Source organism: Metarhizium brunneum, chromosome 1, assembly GCF_013426205.1.
Source record: "Metarhizium brunneum chromosome 1, complete sequence".
Taxonomy (NCBI): domain Eukaryota; kingdom Fungi; phylum Ascomycota; class Sordariomycetes; order Hypocreales; family Clavicipitaceae; genus Metarhizium; species Metarhizium brunneum.
The window spans coordinates 7,707,149-7,725,328 of record NC_089422.1 but is presented as its reverse complement, the minus strand read 5'-3'; the positions used below and the strand labels follow the sequence as shown (position 1 = coordinate 7,725,328).

Below are 18,180 nucleotides of genomic sequence, written 5' to 3'. Positions count from 1 at the left end.
CAAAGAACAGTGTCCGGTAGCGGCAGCCATTGTGCTTGGCTGAGCTTATGCATGACTGCGGACGACCAATTGTTGTGGGATGAATCAACCCTTGACGTTGCGGATGGCTTTGCAATTACATACATACGCAGAGTTTCTAGAGTTGGCTTTCAAGATCGACTCAAATTAGTCTCAGCCGCCCCAGGACAGGCGCTCCACCAGGGTTAGCATGGAGGAGATGGTGGAGTACCATCACGTCGTATTGTCTGGAGGAGCACGTAGGCTATCCTTGCCATGTTCATTTGCAAGGCTTCCTGTCCATGAACCCCCCACAGGCCGGCATTCCGACTGGAGCAGATGGACTGGCAGTCGAATGTACTGGAGATCACTTGCTTTTTCCGGGAACTGACATTCCGCCTTTCATCCCGACACTGGACTGAGTCTGCCGAAAAGCAAGCCTCTCTCTGCATACACCCAAGGGCTCTTGACCGGTTTTGAACCTTTGATAGTAGTGAACGAACCACCCGTGGGTTCCTGTGGCCGAGCAACCCAATTATCACAACTGACATTTCACAACTTTGGCCTGCATACTCGGGACAGCCTACCGAAGCCGTTCACAATACATACATACTGTGATAATATCCGGTTCAAGCCCGTTGGCCAGCCCGTTCGCCCGCCCCTTCGGATACTATAATACGCCCTTGTATTGTATCTATGAGAAATGGAGTCGAGGCTTGCTTTGACTCGTCTTATTATCTGCCCGGCATTTATCTAGCGGATGGATCCATATCATTTGCCATGCTCAATCAGCTAACAATCCACTGTGTTTGCCCGTGTGTTTTGGAATCAAGTTGGGATCTGTCCTTGGCAAAACTGTAGTCCAGCTTGAGAAGGGAGAGGGTTGCGAGCGAGGGTGAGTACTACATATTCCGTACCTGGCTCTAAAATATCCGTCTTTATTATGATGCCTAACGTCAGCTGCCCAAGGGGTAGAGCTTTCGATTCCAACACCCATTGCCTCTGTTGGGTACCTAACCAACTTGCCCGGCCGCTGCGACCATTCAGGTGCCCGAGTAGTGTCGCAAGCGTTCTGACTGAGAATATCTATCTAGGCCAATGCTTCTTACTTCTCCCTCTACGACCTGTGGCCGTAACTAACTGAGAATCCGCCTACTACCTTGGAGCGAAGAGCTCCGTCTCCACGCCACACCACATCATATTATACCCGCAAAAGACCACCGTTACAAGACATCCTCAATCGCGTGAGGGTCCTCCGGCTTGTGTATGACGCGTCCGGCTCAAGGCTTGGGCTCTTTTATTTATTTATTCCTTTTCTGCGTGTGTTACTCTCTTCTTTTCGAATCCAGGATCTGGTGTGAACCTGTCACGAGCAACGAAGATATTGTGCCTCATCCCTTGCCGCCGTTGGCAGCTGCAGTTACAGATACCCATCGTCCTTGTCAACGACGACGTTCACAAGAGTCAAACTGACTCCTGAAGGTCATTTCTGGTTCTCAATATCGGGTCATACCTGCAAGCAACGCACCACTTTAATTACCTTGACCTTCGGAGTGTGGCGGACCGGTGGTTGTGCGGACCAACCCGGGCATCTGCCGTTGACAAGCTGTGTTCTGGCACTTTTGGACAAGGCTACCAGGGGTAACTGCAACTCCCTGTCATGTGCCCCATCTAACACAACCACTGCTTCCGTCACTATACAGGGGGTTGATGCTATTCGAAGGAAGGTGTTTCCCCCCCTCAGACGCCCGTCTGGAGGACAGCACCCACTTTTGATGTACGAGCTGGCCCCTACGACGTCTCCGTAAACTGGAAAACGTTCGGAAATGGTTTCCTTGCCTGGTTTCCTTGCTTAAAGATACATCTCTCAGACACACCTGCAAGATCTAACAAATTCCCGCCGCGCCTCCGGACTGATTGTCGTCACATTCTTACAACAAGGAACAAGCCACCTCCATTTCGCTTCTTTACCAAACATCGTCGCTGGGCTTTGCGGCCGATTCGTGGCATCAGAACCGGCAATCTTTGAACTCACGCTTGATAACGTCTAATGCCATCGGATCCCGTGACCATCTTTTCAGGGCTAGCACGCCTGGTTACATTCTTTGCCTTGAGCACGGCAAACAAAATCAAGGCAGACCCACGGCGGTGCCAAAACAGTCAGTCCCCGAAGCCGTCCTCGTCAAAAAAGGGTGTTGCCGCTGACTCTGCTTACCCTAGCGGGAGTTGATACATCCTCTGTTCCATGACACGGCTGGATAACTGTGGGATCTCCCCCAGACTTTACGCGACTGCTGCGGTATAGCTCCGCTTGGTGGCAATCTAAGCCCACACCTCTGCAGCGAAACACATTGTTTGCCCTATTGAGTATGGTATATACACCCCGGTGCTGGAAAAGGCTGCATCCGTCGACATATATACCGGCATCACTTAACATCATCCCCAAGAAGTCGTCATGGATGAGTATTATCACCATTTCCTGACATCAATGTCGGGAGTGGGAGGTTATTTCCCTAGCAATCCCGAAGAGTTGAGCATGTCCACCATGCCAGGATATCACGTTCCAATATCAGGCCCGATGATGCAAAACCCATATCATAATTTGGGACATTTGGGAACGTATCCTGACCAATCCCATCTTCATGCGTCAAAGACTGGGAAAGGTAGGAAAAAGTCTATCACGGGCCCGACATTTGGAACTGATCATGTCAAACATCGACGGACACGGTCAGGGTGCTTCATGTGCCGGAGCAGGCGCGTAAAGGTAGTACCTCCATGCTCCAAACAGTATTGCCAAGTCAGAGAATCATGCTAACCACGGCTTCGAGTATCTGTAGTGTGATGAGACCCGTCCGATATGTGAACGTGAGTAGATGCAACTCTCAAGCCGAGGGTATTCTTCTACGGTGCCATCTACTTCCCAAACCCAACTCCTGTCGCAGTGCTAATAACCATCAGGTTGTAAAAAGGGCAACCGTGATTGCGTCTATCCTGACCCGCCAGCTTCAAAAAGCTCCAAGTCCAAAGACAATAATGCATCTCAGAAGACGAGCCCAAAATCATCGAATGAGGGGGACGACGCTGATATGGACCGGGTCACAAACTCCCTTCAGACGATCCTCGACGAGGACGAACCTGAAGAATTGTCTTCTGAAGAGAGGTCCGATTCTCAACTATCAGGAAGCAAAGCCACAGGTTCCTCAAATCGCAACGTCACCACGAGGCAAAGCACTGAAAGCTTATCACCGGACGGAATCAAAGATTCTTCTCCTTCAGTATCGACTGGCGGCAGCAGTGTGACTGTGGCCCCGTCCATTGACCTAAACATACCTACGGATGGCCGTGCCGATTGGTCGCATCTTCCTTTGGACTACCAACACTACCTGAATTATTTTGTGGAAAATATCACCAGCTTTCACTATAGCATCATGCACGATGCTGATGACTTCTTTGGTACTATTCTGCCTTCTCTAGCTGTTCAACACGAACCTCTTCTTAATGCTGTTGTTGGCTTTGCAACATATCACGCCACCCTGCAGAATCCCGCTGGCAAACTCCAGGACTTCTTGAAATACTACAATAAAAGTGTCACACTTCTCCTGGAATCTATAAATCGAAAGGAGATGAACAATATCCTGAACCTGATAACCATTCTGCAGCTATTGACCATAGAAGTAAGCTCTTCTTGCAGCCTGACACGGCAAGGAGAGACATGCTGACTATTACTACAGGAATATTTTGGTGATTGGATTAATCTCATGGGACATCAAAAAGCGGCCTTCCAAGTTGTTCGAAAAATATTCACCCCTGATACGGTTATGCACACGCCAGTTGGACGAGCCTGCATCGATTGGTACACCCGCTACGACTGTTACGTCGCCATTATGGGTGGGTTCCCGACTGATCTGCCACGGGAGTGGTTCAACCGAATGAACGAGTACAACGAGTCGCAACTTGGCGCCAGCCCCGACGAGTTTCGCTGGAAAATTAGTTCTCGATCTACTCAACTTCGCTCCATATCGTACGATATGTCTATGCTCTACGCACGTGGCAGTCGCGGGCAAATAGGACCCGAAGACTTCACCAAGGAGCACAAGAGAATAACCAACGAACTTCTCGAGTGGAAATCGACCTGGGATGCCGCCCTTTCGGTGCCGGAATATTTGGTCACGGACTTTTCTTACCAACGCGACGTGGTTCCTGGTGACATCGTGAATCCGTACATGCTAGGTCTTCTTTACGAGCAGCCACTCTTCACAAATACCTTGATAACCACAGAATGGACCTCCATCATGATTATGCACCTATCGCAATCGTCGGACATCCCTGCGGAACAGGTTTTTATAGAGATGGCCAAACATGCCTACACCATATGCCAGTATTTCGAGACTGTAGAATTTTGGCCATTGAAACCCAAGGGAGCCCTAATACCACTGCAGCCTTGTATTTCCATTGCTGCTCTCTTCCTGCCGCGAGACTCTCGTCACCAGATGTGGGTTCGCAGGAAGTTTGCTCTACTGGACACAATGGGGTGAGTATAGCCCGTCTCCTAACCAGAACCGGCGGCGCAATGCCTTAGTTGCCTTGAAACAAGACTGCAGAGTCACTGTCTAACACCATGTTCAAGATTTATACACCCTACTACACGACGAATCAAAATGGCGCACCTGTTCCGTGACCCGTCCTGTGCCCATTGGTGGCTACCAAACGACGAAGGGTTGACTCCAATATTGCAAGCAATTCGCACTTTTGCAGACGAGCGAAACACAGCAGCTGTGAACGCCCAACAGGAAAATATTCGGGAAGTCCGCCATTTATTTGCTAAGATGGAGGCCGCCGAATTAGCCCTAACAACGGGCAACGATGTGACAGGCATGTCTTGATTTGGATATTGGCGTTGTGCGTGTGAAAAAAATTTGGAGAAACAAAAGAGCAACAGGACCTAATATTACGGATGGAAGGAGGACTTCTATCTACCTTTATACTGGTAGGGTATTTCTTGTATATTGTAAACAGCAAAATGTGGCGTTCCCTAGGAAGCATGGCGATGCTTGAAGATTATTCCCCTGATAGATGCCAGGATACAATACCTAGCGTGTTGAACATAATAAAAGTGTTTTCCACTAGACAGCTTATTACGTGTCAAACATCATATAAATGCGGTGGTTCGCGTCGTTTTTCTTTTAGAGCTGTTTTCAAATTCGCGACAAAATATCCCATGCAAGTCACAAGGTCTTCCAGGTTGGAGGCCTAGGAAACACGATTGCTGTTCGAATTTGGTGAATTATACAATATGCTCTCATTCGTAAGAAGAGGAATCCCGAATTTTGAGAAAGGTGTGTGTGCGAGGACTGCAACGCTACAACTACCATTATCCTACTTGGAAACATCCCACCACTCCCCGGGGGTAATGTACCATGCACCAGGTCATTCATTCTCGTGTCATGCTGTTTACTCTGGATCAGGGACGTGTCCAGATTCTCCAGCCATGTCCTCTGACTTGGTCTCCTTGGCTGGTTCCTTTTCCTCCTCAGTTGACTCTGATGGGTCGGGGGCGGTTTCGTCTGTCGGTTGTTTTGATTCCTCATCGTCAGTTTTTGTCTCTGAACAGGATTCCTCGACATGAGGTTCGGACGGTCTGGTATCGGTTTCAGCGGATGGAAGGGCAATGTTGGACTCTGTATTTTGGTCTTCGTCTTGATTGCTAGCAAGCTCAGGCTCTACGATTGTCTGATTTGCCTCTTCTGCCTCTGCCTCTGCTTCTGCCTCTGCTTCTGTCTCTGCTTCTGTTGGTGCCGGCGGCTCCACCGGCTCTGGAGGGTGTTGTTCCTCTGATTTGGAAGCCCCTTCTATGACGGAGCGTTCAACAATGACAGGTACTTCTGCGCTTTCTGGCTCCTGGCCAGTTGGGCGAGTGTCAGAAATGTGCAGACTTTCCATCTTGTTGGAAACATTGTCTGTGTCTTCTTCGTCCGCTTCTATTACGGTTGTCACGGCACTGCCTGTCGAAGGACTACTCCTAATGTGTCTTCGAGTGTTGGTGCGGCCACCGGAGTGCAGACCGTCATCTTCTGTTCCAGCAGGCCGCTGCTGTGATGCCGGCTTGAGAATAGCTGGCGGAGGCTTGTCGGCCTCGGGCTCGATCGGGGGCGCTTCGAGACCCTCGGCTTCCGGTGGGAGCTTGTAGTTCTCAGCCGGGAGCAGATCGTACTGGTCGCACACCGTCTTGAAGAAGACGTACAGGCCGGTCTGGCTTTCCACGGACCAGAATACGCTGCGGTGCTGGAACCACGCGTGGGCGAAAATGCGGTGTAGTCTTCTGAATACATTTACTAGATTTTTCACTCCGGCATTCTTGCTGTGAGCATCGCTGAGGACTGCGAACCGACTGGGGAAGAGCTTTTGGTCGGACACGACGTTGGCTGCCCAGTCGAGCGTGTGGCAGCAGTAGTCGATGGCGCAGCAGCTCTTGGGTTGCTCGTGGACCGCGCATAGAAACTGCCACTCGGAAGCTCGCATCTCGGGACACGTTTGCGCACTGCAAGGAGGGGTGTCGAAGAGGAACCCTACGACGAGTTGGTTGCATTTGGAGATGAGGAATCGACAAAGCTCGTAGAGCCAGATGGTGCGATCGATGCCCACGGGAGGTTGGGTGAGCTGGTGAGCTGTCTCGCGCGTTATCGCTTGCGTTCCAGAGGCTGTGCGGTCGTAATGCAGGGCAGCAAGATGCTCCTGCAACTGAAAGGCCGAATCAAGCTGGCGAGAGGCTGCTCGTCAGTGATGGATTGCAACATATTTGTGTGAATAGAGCCACGATGCTTCTCACCTCGCTCAGAGGCACCAAAGGTGGCCCGGCAGCCATATCAGCAGCCTTTGTCCCCGGATGTATGCGACGCCTGGAATTGGCGTCCAAGACGGATTGCTCCATTTGTGTAGCATGAGGACTTGCTGGTGCTCCTCCTGATGGCGAGTTTGGGCTGATTTGGATTTCGGCAGGCGGAGGAGGGCTCGGCAGACGAGGCGAGCTGGGAGCCAGCGCCATTGTCGGTACTGTTGTGTGATTGCTGGACCTCCTAGGAATATGGCCAACAATTGTTGTCGTTGTGTTGCTGGTGAACTTGTGTACAAGCTGCAGATGCCCGCCCAGAGGCAATGACAGGCTCGGCGCTTGTTCGCTTGATCGTGCGCGTGCTTGTCTTTGATAGGTGCATCTGGCACCGAGGGCTCTGTAAATGCATGGAACCTGCGCTAAGTGGATACAAGCGGCTTAGCGGGGCATGCTTAGAGGCGACGCGAAGAACGCCAGCCAGACTTGCCATGAAGCTCGATCCTCCACGTGAACGAATTGGCGCACGCGGCTTGCACTTGGGGAGCGAATTACCTTTGTCCCTCGTATTTTTTTTTTTTTTACTGAAGTCTCGTCTTGATCTTCTGATTGATCCTCTTTCGTCGCGTATATAGGGAACATCGCCGGCCGTAATGGATTTCGATGACGATGCCCCTCCAGAGTTGGTTGAAACTGCGGGGCAGATTGAACAAAATGGTGAAGAAATTACTGTCAAAGTCCCTATTACAATTGTGACTGGTCTGTGCTCTCAGTCTTAAAGGGAGAATCGAATAGTACGCGTGTTGTTGATGCAAAATTAGGTTACTTGGGAGCTGGAAAGACTACACTGTTGAATTACATCTTGACGGCTCAACATGGCAAGAAGATTGCCGTTATTATGAATGGTTTGTGTCTTGAATTCACCTTCAGCGGAACTGGGCTAATCCTCGTTTCTTGCCTCGCAGAATTTGGAGATTGTGGGCAAACGAAGCAGTGATCCATCCCACCATAAATGAATTCTAACACCTCAGCAGCACTGGACATTGAAAAGTCTCTTACCGTCAACCAGGGAGACGATAGGGTGGAAGAATGGCTAGACGTGGGAAACGGCTGCATTTGCTGTTCAGTCAAGTAGGTGGTGGTATGGGGTTGACAAACGGTCGATTCTAACCTTCGCAGGGATACGGGCGTAAATGCCATAGAGTCTCTTATGGAAAAGAGAGGCGCATTCGATTATATCCTCTTAGAAACCACAGGCCTCGCAGACCCAGGCAACATCGCGCCGTTGTTTTGGGTAGATGATGGGTTGGGAAGCACGATATATTTAGATGGAATCGTTACCCTGGTCGACGCCAAAAATATTCTGCGCAGCTTGGATGACCCGACTGGGAAAGTTGAGGGGCATCAAGACCATGATGACCACGGGCCGCTGATGACGACCGCGCATGTGCAAATATCTCATGCAGATGTCATCGTTATTAATAAGTCAGACCTTGCTACAGAGGACGAGTTACAGCTTGTTAAGGCGCGAATCCAATCCATCAATGGCCTAGCAAAGTTGCATGTTACAGAAAAGAGCGTCGTGCCCCAATTGGAAGGACTATTACTTGACCTGCATGCATACGACCAATTCAACGAAGCGAATGAACGGCTCAAAGGCCACAGTCATCTCGATCCCGTAAGTCAGCGAATAGAGCATTGCCTTTACTAGAGAATGAGTCATGTTGGCTAAGCAGACCAGACCATATCAACAATGTCAATTCCAGTGCCCTGCCTCTTGCCAGGTAAGGTGGCCGAGGTGGACAAGTGGTTACGCTCTGTGCTGTGGGACAACAAACTGCCGGGAAGCGAGAATGAAGGGACGTTCGAGATTCATCGATCCAAGGGGCGCATAGTCTTGCGAGATGGGACGGCCAGGATGTTGCAGGGTGTGAGGGAGGTGTTTGAGCTGACCGACGCCCCAGAAACTGCGCAGGTGCAACCAGAGCAAGGCAAAATTATATTTATAGGGCGAAAGCTTGTAGAGGAAGATTTTGTACGGAGCTTTAACAATGCCATCAATTGAGCAGCCATGAAGAGCAAGCGAAGTTAATCAAATCCCTAACGAGACTGATGATATATTGGATGAAGAAATGGCGGTAAATTACGTCGACGTCGTCATGTCCTACTGGGATCTTGCTTCCAGTTGCCGTCAGCCTTGGCACAAGCGTGTGAGTGTGATTGGCCCCGGAGCCGCCTTCGGCACGGACCCACTTGAATCCGGCCAACGACTTCGTGGGTTAGTTAGCCTTGTTAGCCTCTCCGAAGATCGATTCCATCACAAGATCGGGGACCAAGCAATCTTCAACCTTTAAACTGCGAAAGCAACGCACACGTTACATACCAGACGAACAACACCCTTCAAATAAAATACCGAATTCTCTGCGACGCGAATTATAATATTGGTTCCACGCGATTCCAAAGACATTATGAATCGGCCAGGTAGGACGTGCCCAAGTCTCCTTCCGCATGATCTTCAATCCTCCCACCTCGTTACGTCGCCCGGCCCCGTCTTTGGTCAGAGTGCTATGCTAGTTGGTGCATGACGGGGAAGACTTTTGTCCGCAGATTTGGAAAGGAGTTGCTATATCTCTTGCCTGGCTACTTGCCCTGCAAGGAGCGAAGATTGGGCCATCTATGAAGATCAAGCGATTGACGATCATATCGTATTAGAAGGCATTGGGCTCTTTCAGCGTATAGTCAACAGTTGGCGCATTAGTCTTTGAACATTGAGAGGCTATGGCGTTCTGCTTGGGCAACAAAAAAGATGCTGTCAAGGAACCGGACTAACTCGATACATTGGAAATAGGAACGGTGCCGCAGTCTCTCAGAGGCATGCCTGGCAATTTCGGCGGTCAGCAACAGCCTCAACTACCAGGACGATCGGTATCGAGCCGGCTGCCAAACGGGAAGCTAGGTATGATTTTGTACCGGCGTTAAGAAGCTGCAGCCGTCGATCACACGACCGTGAGGGCTGACACTGTTCATTTACGAAACTAGCAAACAACGGATCTGGCTGGGCATTCGGTGGAAATATACCGATGGGAGGTGCTGGATTCCAAAACCAAGCCCGGCAAATGGGAGGAAATGTGAGTTTTGCGCAGAGCTTGAGCGGGTCGCAATCTGCCACTCCGTTGGACTTAAAGTACGTGCTTTCCGTTTGTCTTCTCACCTCTTGTTCACTATTTCCATTCTGCGTCACCAACGCCACCCTCGTCTGGATTTTCTTCTGCCTTTTACCTCATCTTGTTGCTTTTTCAACATGCAGACCACGACAGGCATATGCAGCGGGCTGGTTGGACTAAAGCCATCATTGCTACAAACATCCAACTGGGATTATGCCGCCGTTGTCAAGGGGTAAACCTTTTTTTGATTTCTGCGTGTCACCATGACGTGATACCTCTGTCCGTAGCTTACTTCAAGGGAACGCGTGCTGACAATCCTTACAGCGAGTTCCCGTCGCTGTCAAACAACTCACAGCTCAACAACGCCAACCCTGCATCGATGTGGTCGTCGGGAGCATCTCGAAACTTGAGTGGGCCTATTCAACGAAATCAATCGACTCCCGTCTCATCTCAGCAAGGAGGCCAGGATGATTTGTTCGCATCAGGCTCATCGCGTTTGCCTTTACACCAAAGCTCCTTTCGATTTGGTAACCAAGGGAATATAGCGACAGCCTCCCAAGGACAGCCAAGTAGCGTTGATGATTTTCCTCCGTTAAATAGAGCTGGAAATGGGGAGATTGGGTCGGATCGAAGTGGAAATCTGATGTCATTGGCGTTCGGATCGCAACAAGGAGCGTCAGGAGCGCAGAGGGGTAATGGCCTTCTAAATGCTTTGTCCGCCAATAGTCGGGCAAACGATGTGCGGTCGCCTCCCGGAGTTGGTGAGTCGTGAACCAAGATCCTCTTGGATGAGGTTGACTAAGCGAGCTGATACCTGTAGCATTAAACCGCGGCCAAGACCGGAAGCGGCTGGGAGCCGACGATGATAGCAGACAAAAACCCATTTCCAGGGAGGATGGCCTAGGCAAATCTACTGTTGATGACACGAATCAAAATCCCCTAGGAGCAATCGGCAACGAGGACTCGATTGCAAAGTTACGAGATGTGAAGGAGAACAAGGCCCCGGACGCGGTAGATCCTCTTGGCGGAATGAGTGCCGTAGACAAATGGGGAATCAAAGGACTGCGGACATTAATGAACAACTATCCGGATTACCAGGCAATGGTAGTTGGCATGGATCCTATCACAATTGGACTTGATATCAACTCGCAAGAGTGAGCATGTTCCAGCTTCCAATTACGCAGTTTGTCTCACTAACAAAGCGCAGGATGATTTCGACACAAGTTTACTCGCTCTTTGATGATGCCCCCCCTCGGCCGACAGTTAATGGTAGCAAGTTCCGACTTCCAGAGTGCTACAATGTGACGAACGTCCAGCCAATTGAAAGCAAAATTCAGAATTTCAACGAAGAAACTCTGTTTTGGATATTCTACAGCTGTCCCGCAGACGTCAAACAGCAAATGGCAGCGGTAGAATTGTAGGTCGAACCTTCGGACTAGTAGTTTTGGTGTGTACCTTGGGTTGACAAACGTGTGTAGGCATTCTCGAAACTGGAGATGGCACAAGAAACATCAGATATGGCTCACCAAAGATGAACACATGACCCCACAGATCTTGAGCCCAAATCACGAGCGGGGATTCTATATTGTGTGGGATACAGACAACTGGCGAAAGGACAGGGTAAAGGATTTCCTACAGCTTCCACGACTTAGAACGTTGATGGCTAACTTGGATTGTTTTAGCGAGAGCTCACTCTGTTCTACGGCGACTTGGATACTACGTTGAACCAACCGCCTGCAATATCTTGAACTAGGGCACGGGTGGCGGAGGATGGTGTATGTTTATGCAGTGGAAATCGGGTTTGCTTCATAGCTGGTCCTTAGGACCGGTCGGCGTTCTGCCACAAAAGAACGGGGGCAATGGTTCTTTGCGGCATATGAACTTGGTTCGGTGGCTGGAGGGCTGGGAATGCATTATCAGGTTGTTATCGGCAGGTTTTTTGCCATATTTTATGGTATATGAAGCATACGATTGCCGCTCCGCAATATATGACGTTCCTGGGCAATGTTTCATGGAAACGCTACGAGCAGCCAGTGACGTGAACGTGATGCAGCGATGCTTGCCACAAAGCATATCTGTCTCTTAAGCTTCAGAGATGTCGGTATATAATGTGAGAAAATATTCCTCGAAGAAGCGGGCTGCCGCATACGCCTCTGTTGTCCCCGGACGTCATGCGGGTATGATGAAAGAGAGTGTGGTGTGTGCCAGTTATTGATTATTAGCCGAGGTTCCACCACCATACCAAGCCAGACATTACTACCAGGTACACACCGTCAATAGCGGCTCCGTTGGCACGGAACATTTGTGGTCCGACCACTTCACATCGCGTGCTCTATAGACCTCACTCCTTTATTTCTATCCACGAATCATCGATCTGTCGACCTATAAGGGCACAACGGTCAGTGGCTTGCTAGTGGTTCATTGCTATCAGTTAAACTAGCACCACCACCACGCTGCGGCATAAGTCTCACGCGAGATACTTTTGCCACTCGACCTGACTGGGCAAACCAATCTGGCGAGTGACACCGGTTTGTTCCTCCGCCTACAGGCTTCCCGCGACCCAGCATGGCCAATGAACAAATATCGCTGCCATACCTGGCAGGAATCCTACTCCTGTCGGGGCTCATAATACGATACCTGTTCTTTTCCGGGACGCAGACACCTCGGCCGACAAGGTCACCGGAGGACGTACGGAGATCACGAGAAACGGCAGTAGAGCGGATACAACAGATGTTTCCCCAGGCGGAAAGACGGAGCATCTTGTGGGATTTACAGCGTAATGGTGGCAGTATTCAAAATACCACGGAGCGAATCTTGGCTGGGCGGCTTGAGACTGTAAGCACATCATTCTCATCTGCAGATGCACCGGAATGCTTTGCCAATGGCATCTGGGTTGGCCGTGGCATCTGGGGATGTCGGCTAACATAGGGTATGAAATAGCCTCCTGTTACGTTCCAACCACCCCCTCCGCCAGGGCAAGCTACGGCCGGAGCAAGCACTGTTTCTGCGACGAGACAAGCAGACAAGCCATCACAACCAGACCTAATAACGCGATATAACCTAAAGAGCAAGATTACTGAAGCAGAATTTGAGGAGGACGCCAAATCGAAAGGCTGGAGTTCGAATCGGGACGAACGCCAGGCGTCGTTGCAGAAACGACGAGATGAGATGATCTTGGCAGCGCGGCGGAAGATGGAAGCCAAAATTGCGGCGGAGAAAAAATAATTAAGAAGGGTGAAATGGGACTGGAAGAGATGGTATATTTTGTACGACGAATATATTTGTTTTCAGCGATGCAATTCACTCGGTTATGCTGTCACTTGACCACCAGTGCTGGGGGGAGCCATTGCGACCAATAACGGTGGCTTAATATTGTCCTTTGGGGTTCCGATGACAGCTCAATGTAGAAACGCTTGGCCGGCACCTGGAATTTGTATAGTATGTGAGGGTGATTTTGGTGGGCTTTTTTTGAGAATCAACACTAGCTGCTTGTTGAAGTTGACATGAAGTTGAGAATGAGAATGAGACTGTAGGTTTGTGTCTACCTTGCGTAGGTATGGCTGGGGACCGTCTAAATCCTGGCTGGGAGCAAGCAAGTATCATGTAAACTTGAGCGCCATGACAGTGAAGGATCGCATTTCTTACTAAGTAGCTTATAACAAGAGAAGCGCGTCAAGAATTAAGCTGCCTTTGATCTTGACTGTCAACGTCGCCACGTTTGGAGGGGCATTCTGTAAGTGTCAGGTACGGGGTACTTAAGTACCGAATACTTTGACAAGGGACATGGTCCCTGAAATAGCAACGACAAAGGCGTCATGAAACATCATCAAGCGATCGATGATCGGATTGGATCAAGGGACTTGAGACCACATAGCCGACGTTGCGGAGGCACTTGCTTGTGTACGTAGTAGACCTTTGGCATTTCTCGCTTGAGACTGGTGCCTGATATGCCTTGAGAGTGTCTGCTGGAATGGACCGTGGTGGAGGCCGCTCGGGTGCCGAGTCTCGGCCAAAACCAGCAAATGTTCCGTTCACTCTGTATAAACGTGCCTGCCTACTTAGTAGCAGCCTACTTAAGTAGATGCTCCGTATGGACAGAGTAATGTTGTGCAATAAACCATCGAGTTGCGATGACGTGCGTACCTACTTGAGTACTTGTGTAGATTCATCAACTTAAGTAATAACCACATACTTTAGGTACCTAGGTACTTCAGTACTCAGCCACATTCAACTTTGCAGCGGCGCCATTCAAAAAACTTGACCCATGACCCGCTGCGTCACCGCGGGGACCACATGCAAACTGCAAGTGCGATTTTGTGTACCAGACACCTTGGCTGGTCCCGCATCCTCCCCAGGTCCAGTCCGCTGGTCCCTGTCAACGTGTGATTTATGCGAAGCCAACCAACGTGAATACTTTCACGGAAGCCCTCTCGATCCTCGGCTTTCCTAATCTTGAGCTTCTTCTCTCTTTTTGGTTTCTTTTGCACTTCCCATGGTATTTCAAGATACAGCCCTGGTCTGTCTATTCCTGCGTTATTTTTCAAGCTGACGTCAAGTCGCAAACTTGGGTAAGCTACGCATTCAACTTTGGCTCAGACTGGGAGGCCTTCCGAAACATTCCACCTGCAGGCTCGACGGATGATCAAAGCTCGCTTTGTCGTCTACCTTCCCTATTGTACGGTTACTGACCACTCTCAGCTCTAATTATTAGATTAATTACCTTTTGGTGTCATACTCGAGTGGCTTCGTCGCTCGCACTCCGCGAAGGAAGGGCCGACCTGGGACCAAGCGCTTCACCACTATCAGTCCACGGACGTCGACACCCGATAGACAACTCTTCATTGTCATGTTGATTGAGAAAAGCCGTCTGGAATTCGACTTCAGTATCCCCGTTTACGATCTGCAGGACCCGGCCAACACCTTCTTCAATGGCAGCCCAAAAGGATTACTACGCCGACCTTGGGATGCCGCGTGATGCGGACATTGAGGCAATCAAGAAGCAGTATCGAAAGTTGGGTGAGGATAAATACTCCCACACCAGATGAACGAAATCTCCTTGCTTCAAAGCATGCTGACTCAATGATGCAGCGTTAAAATATCACCCCGATAGGAACAGCGGCAACGAGGACGAAGCTATTGCCAAGTTTCAAATCATCCAGGAGGCTCATGAGATCCTCTCGGATCCAACCTCAAAGGCGAAATATGACGCTACTCTGGGAAGGGGCCGATATCCCGGGGCCTCGGGTGTGAGGGGAAACCCTTGGGCCGATGTTGGCCAACAGTTTCCCACGCCTCCACGACGAACACCGGCCGCGAGAAACGCAACCTCAGGGGCGCAGCGGTGGCAGACAAGATTCTCGAGCGGGGTGCCCCCCACGGCAAAACAAACTTTTGGATCCGATCCAAATGCGAAAAAGAACGCTGCCAAGGCGTTTGAGAACATGCGCAAGAATACACGGGGCGAACCTCGTCCATCTGAGCCGCCTCCACCGCCTCCACGACAACCACCAAGAACGGAATCGGCGAGACAACGACAAGAAGCCTCTTTCGGCTCCAGGAAGTCTGGTTACTATCCTCGGTCGACTATGCCTGGGGACGAGCCCCCTGTATCAAATGCAAATTACACCAATTCTGAACGACGGAATGTACCACAGCCCCCGCCTCGAAAGCCAGTGCCAAGCCCAATGCCCGATCCGTTAGGCCAGTTTAGGGAGAAAGGAGCCTCGTCTGATTCACGCCACGGTACGTCTTATACTTCTCGAGGAGGGGAAAAGACAGATCCTTTTGCTGCAGTGCCGTTAGGCCGCGCTAAGAACGCTCGCGACGGCAACCTTGCTGACGAGGGATCTGCTTCAGATGACAATCAGCGCAGCTCTAATGTTCCAAGACGACCGACTCAAGAAGAGCGGGATGCAAATCTTCGAGTACCGACAGATGGAGGCCAACATTCTCAAAGTGCGGACGAGGGTACGGGAACGTATACCAATACGTCGCCTGAGTCACGGGCCGACGCGAGATTCGACGCCGATCCTACAAACGAGACTGCGAAATCTCCTATGGAGGATAATTGTAAGTTATTTCCGCATGTATAACACGCTGCAACACACCAAAGCTTACGTACCATTAGCAATGGGCAACAAGGATGAACCTACTATGTATGAAACTCCTCTTAATCACCATCGTCATAAAGTGTCAATCTTTTCCACATATCCAGGCTCCACAAAACCTGGGAAGGCGTGGACATCTCCGACAGCCGGTCTTGATAGTTCAGGAACCGTGTATCAACAAAGGTCTCCGAGTGGGAAAAAGGGTGGCAGTGTCACACTTTTGTCGTTTGAGCGACAACAGACCAATATCTTGAATAGGCTTATCAACAATAAGGAAGGCCTTCCGTGGCTCACGGAAGAAAAAGAATGCATTTTGTCAACGGATTGCTACACAGAGACATCGAAACATGCACAAGCAGCTAACCGAACCCGATCACATAGCTTTAGCTTCCCTATAAACGATGACACTTTTGCGGAGACTCCAAACGTGCCTGGCGGACACAGCTTCGCGAAGAGTAGCCTTGATGACATAAACACCAGTTTTGTCAAGGACGACAACTCGAACACGTATCAGTTCAATGCAGGCACGACTGAAGAGGACGCCAATGTGGGTTTTATGCCCTCTTCGTGTACTCAACGAGCTCGTCACTCGACGATCAAGCGTCCAACCATGCGTCACAGTGATAGTGCTAATACAACCTCTCATGCTGCGCAGGTCGAGGGTGGTTTTAATCCCGATGGATGGAGCGACAAATTCAATGCTCAGACGTTTGTCCCACAGCCACAACCTGGCCCGTCTGCTTCGCCAACACGCGCTAGCCGCACCAACTCCAGGAAACAAAAGATTAGGCCGATGGCAGGGACAGCAGCGACAGTTGAAGAAAGCAGTAGCGAAGACGAGACCTACGAATGGCGCGGAAGAAATGCACAGGCGCAAGAGCAGGCACCAGCGACTGATAGCCCGCAGGCTATGGATATCGATTCGCCGATGTCCTCTGGTGCATCTGCAACTCAAACGGCACGAAATATCCCTGTCGAGCCATCTCGACCAGAATGGCGTGCTGGGAAAGTAGCTGGCGGCATGGCTGACGATGAAAAGCCACAGCGACCGGCAAAAGTTCCTCTGGACGTAAATGCTGCGGGTTCGGAAGATAGTGAAGAGTTTAGGGCGAATTTTGCAGATCTTAAGAATGTTCCGCCCTTCTCCCAGCAAAAAGTAGGTCTCGAGTCTTTCGACGGAATGAAGGATAATTTACCTTTCGAGAGCAAAGCATCTGACGGTCCACGAGCCAAGGTACCAAGACCTGTACCTTTGGAGTTTCCCTCGGTCCCACTGGCACCCCGTCTGCCTCCCACGGTCGCTATCGACGGGATGAAACCAAACACTGCCTCCTGGACGAAATATGTTGGCGATTTTGAAAGTTACTTGCGACAATGGGACACGTTCAACGGGCTAGTTGTTGATCATTTCGCTACTAGAAAGTTACTGATTGAGAACACGAGAGCCAGCAAGGGATATGGCTTTTTGGCAGCTCGGGGAGATGCCGATTTACAAGCGTATTATAGCTGGGTTCAGCAGGATAACGATGTGCGAAGACAATGGGTCAGTGTATGCGAGGAGCATGAATCACGGATGCGAGAATTTATGGCGTTCAGAGACAAGATGAAGGACAGTCGCGCTTGAGCCCGGGTGTTTTTGATCGGATTGCAATTCTTTTATACTTAGCGCGAGATGGTATAGTCGCATTTATTGCGTATTTGGGAGTTGGGAAGAGAGAATACTCCCCTGGAAATAAACGATACCCATGGATTTACGTGGTAGATGTATTTTCCTTGCGATAGAGCTTCAAGCATAGAGAGGGGGTGGCCGTCCATGCAGGCTGGGTGTTATGAGAACTTTCATACATGGCTCTCTTAGGATATGTTTATTTGCTTACCTGAGTACCTACGTAGGTAGTAGTGATCCATCGATACTTGTCGTTAACACAATACAATATCTAGCTCACTACTTCTTACCTGTTATTTTATCCTAACAGACACGTTGCCCCGGTAGCATCAATGACCAAGACCATAACAGTGCATCAAGACGTTTGTTATTTCCACAAGTAAAAAATATTGACTCCGCCAACCACGTGGTGTGCCCTGT

General features: G+C 50.2%; 6 protein-coding genes across 6 annotated transcripts; 5 read left to right on the top strand and 1 right to left on the bottom strand.

Annotated features, from left to right (window-relative positions):
* Positions 1-2,542: 2,542 nt before the first annotated feature.
* G6M90_00g023510 (uncharacterized protein) lies at positions 2,543-4,880 on the top strand (the record flags this gene model as incomplete). Its single annotated transcript, XM_014692718.1, has 4 exons — positions 2,543-2,660; positions 2,956-3,671; positions 3,729-4,528; positions 4,625-4,880. 4 exons carry the CDS (start codon positions 2,543-2,545, stop codon positions 4,878-4,880), a joined length of 1,890 nt encoding a protein of 629 aa, XP_014548204.1.
* Positions 4,881-5,448: 568 nt separating this feature from the next.
* On the bottom strand, positions 5,449-7,039 carry Mob4 (MOB kinase activator-like 4; the record flags this gene model as incomplete). Its single annotated transcript, XM_014692719.1, has 2 exons — positions 5,449-6,753; positions 6,824-7,039. The coding sequence occupies 2 exons, from the start codon at positions 7,037-7,039 to the stop codon at positions 5,449-5,451; spliced, it is 1,521 nt and encodes a 506-aa protein (XP_014548205.1).
* Positions 7,040-7,476: 437 nt separating this feature from the next.
* On the top strand, positions 7,477-8,888 carry Cbwd1 (COBW domain-containing protein 1; the record flags this gene model as incomplete). Its single annotated transcript, XM_066129905.1, has 5 exons — positions 7,477-7,582; positions 7,645-7,800; positions 7,858-7,954; positions 8,003-8,501; positions 8,565-8,888. The coding sequence occupies 5 exons, from the start codon at positions 7,477-7,479 to the stop codon at positions 8,886-8,888; spliced, it is 1,182 nt and encodes a 393-aa protein (XP_065985659.1).
* Positions 8,889-10,124: 1,236 nt separating this feature from the next.
* On the top strand, positions 10,125-11,735 carry not2 (General negative regulator of transcription subunit 2; the record flags this gene model as incomplete). The annotated part of the gene is made up of 6 exons (XM_066129904.1): positions 10,125-10,219; positions 10,312-10,748; positions 10,808-11,141; positions 11,195-11,404; positions 11,466-11,607; positions 11,670-11,735. 6 exons carry the CDS (start codon positions 10,125-10,127, stop codon positions 11,733-11,735), a joined length of 1,284 nt encoding a protein of 427 aa, XP_065985950.1.
* An 817-nt stretch (positions 11,736-12,552) lies between these two features.
* On the top strand, positions 12,553-13,212 carry CUE1 (Coupling of ubiquitin conjugation to ER degradation protein 1; the record flags this gene model as incomplete). The annotated part of the gene is made up of 2 exons (XM_014692722.1): positions 12,553-12,822; positions 12,928-13,212. The coding sequence occupies 2 exons, from the start codon at positions 12,553-12,555 to the stop codon at positions 13,210-13,212; spliced, it is 555 nt and encodes a 184-aa protein (XP_014548208.1).
* Positions 13,213-14,915: 1,703 nt separating this feature from the next.
* Positions 14,916-17,718, top strand: dnaJ_0 (Chaperone protein DnaJ; the record flags this gene model as incomplete). The annotated part of the gene is made up of 4 exons (XM_066129903.1): positions 14,916-15,003; positions 15,076-15,729; positions 15,790-16,056; positions 16,115-17,718. The coding sequence occupies 4 exons, from the start codon at positions 14,916-14,918 to the stop codon at positions 17,716-17,718; spliced, it is 2,613 nt and encodes an 870-aa protein (XP_065986060.1).
* Positions 17,719-18,180: the final 462 nt, after the last annotated feature.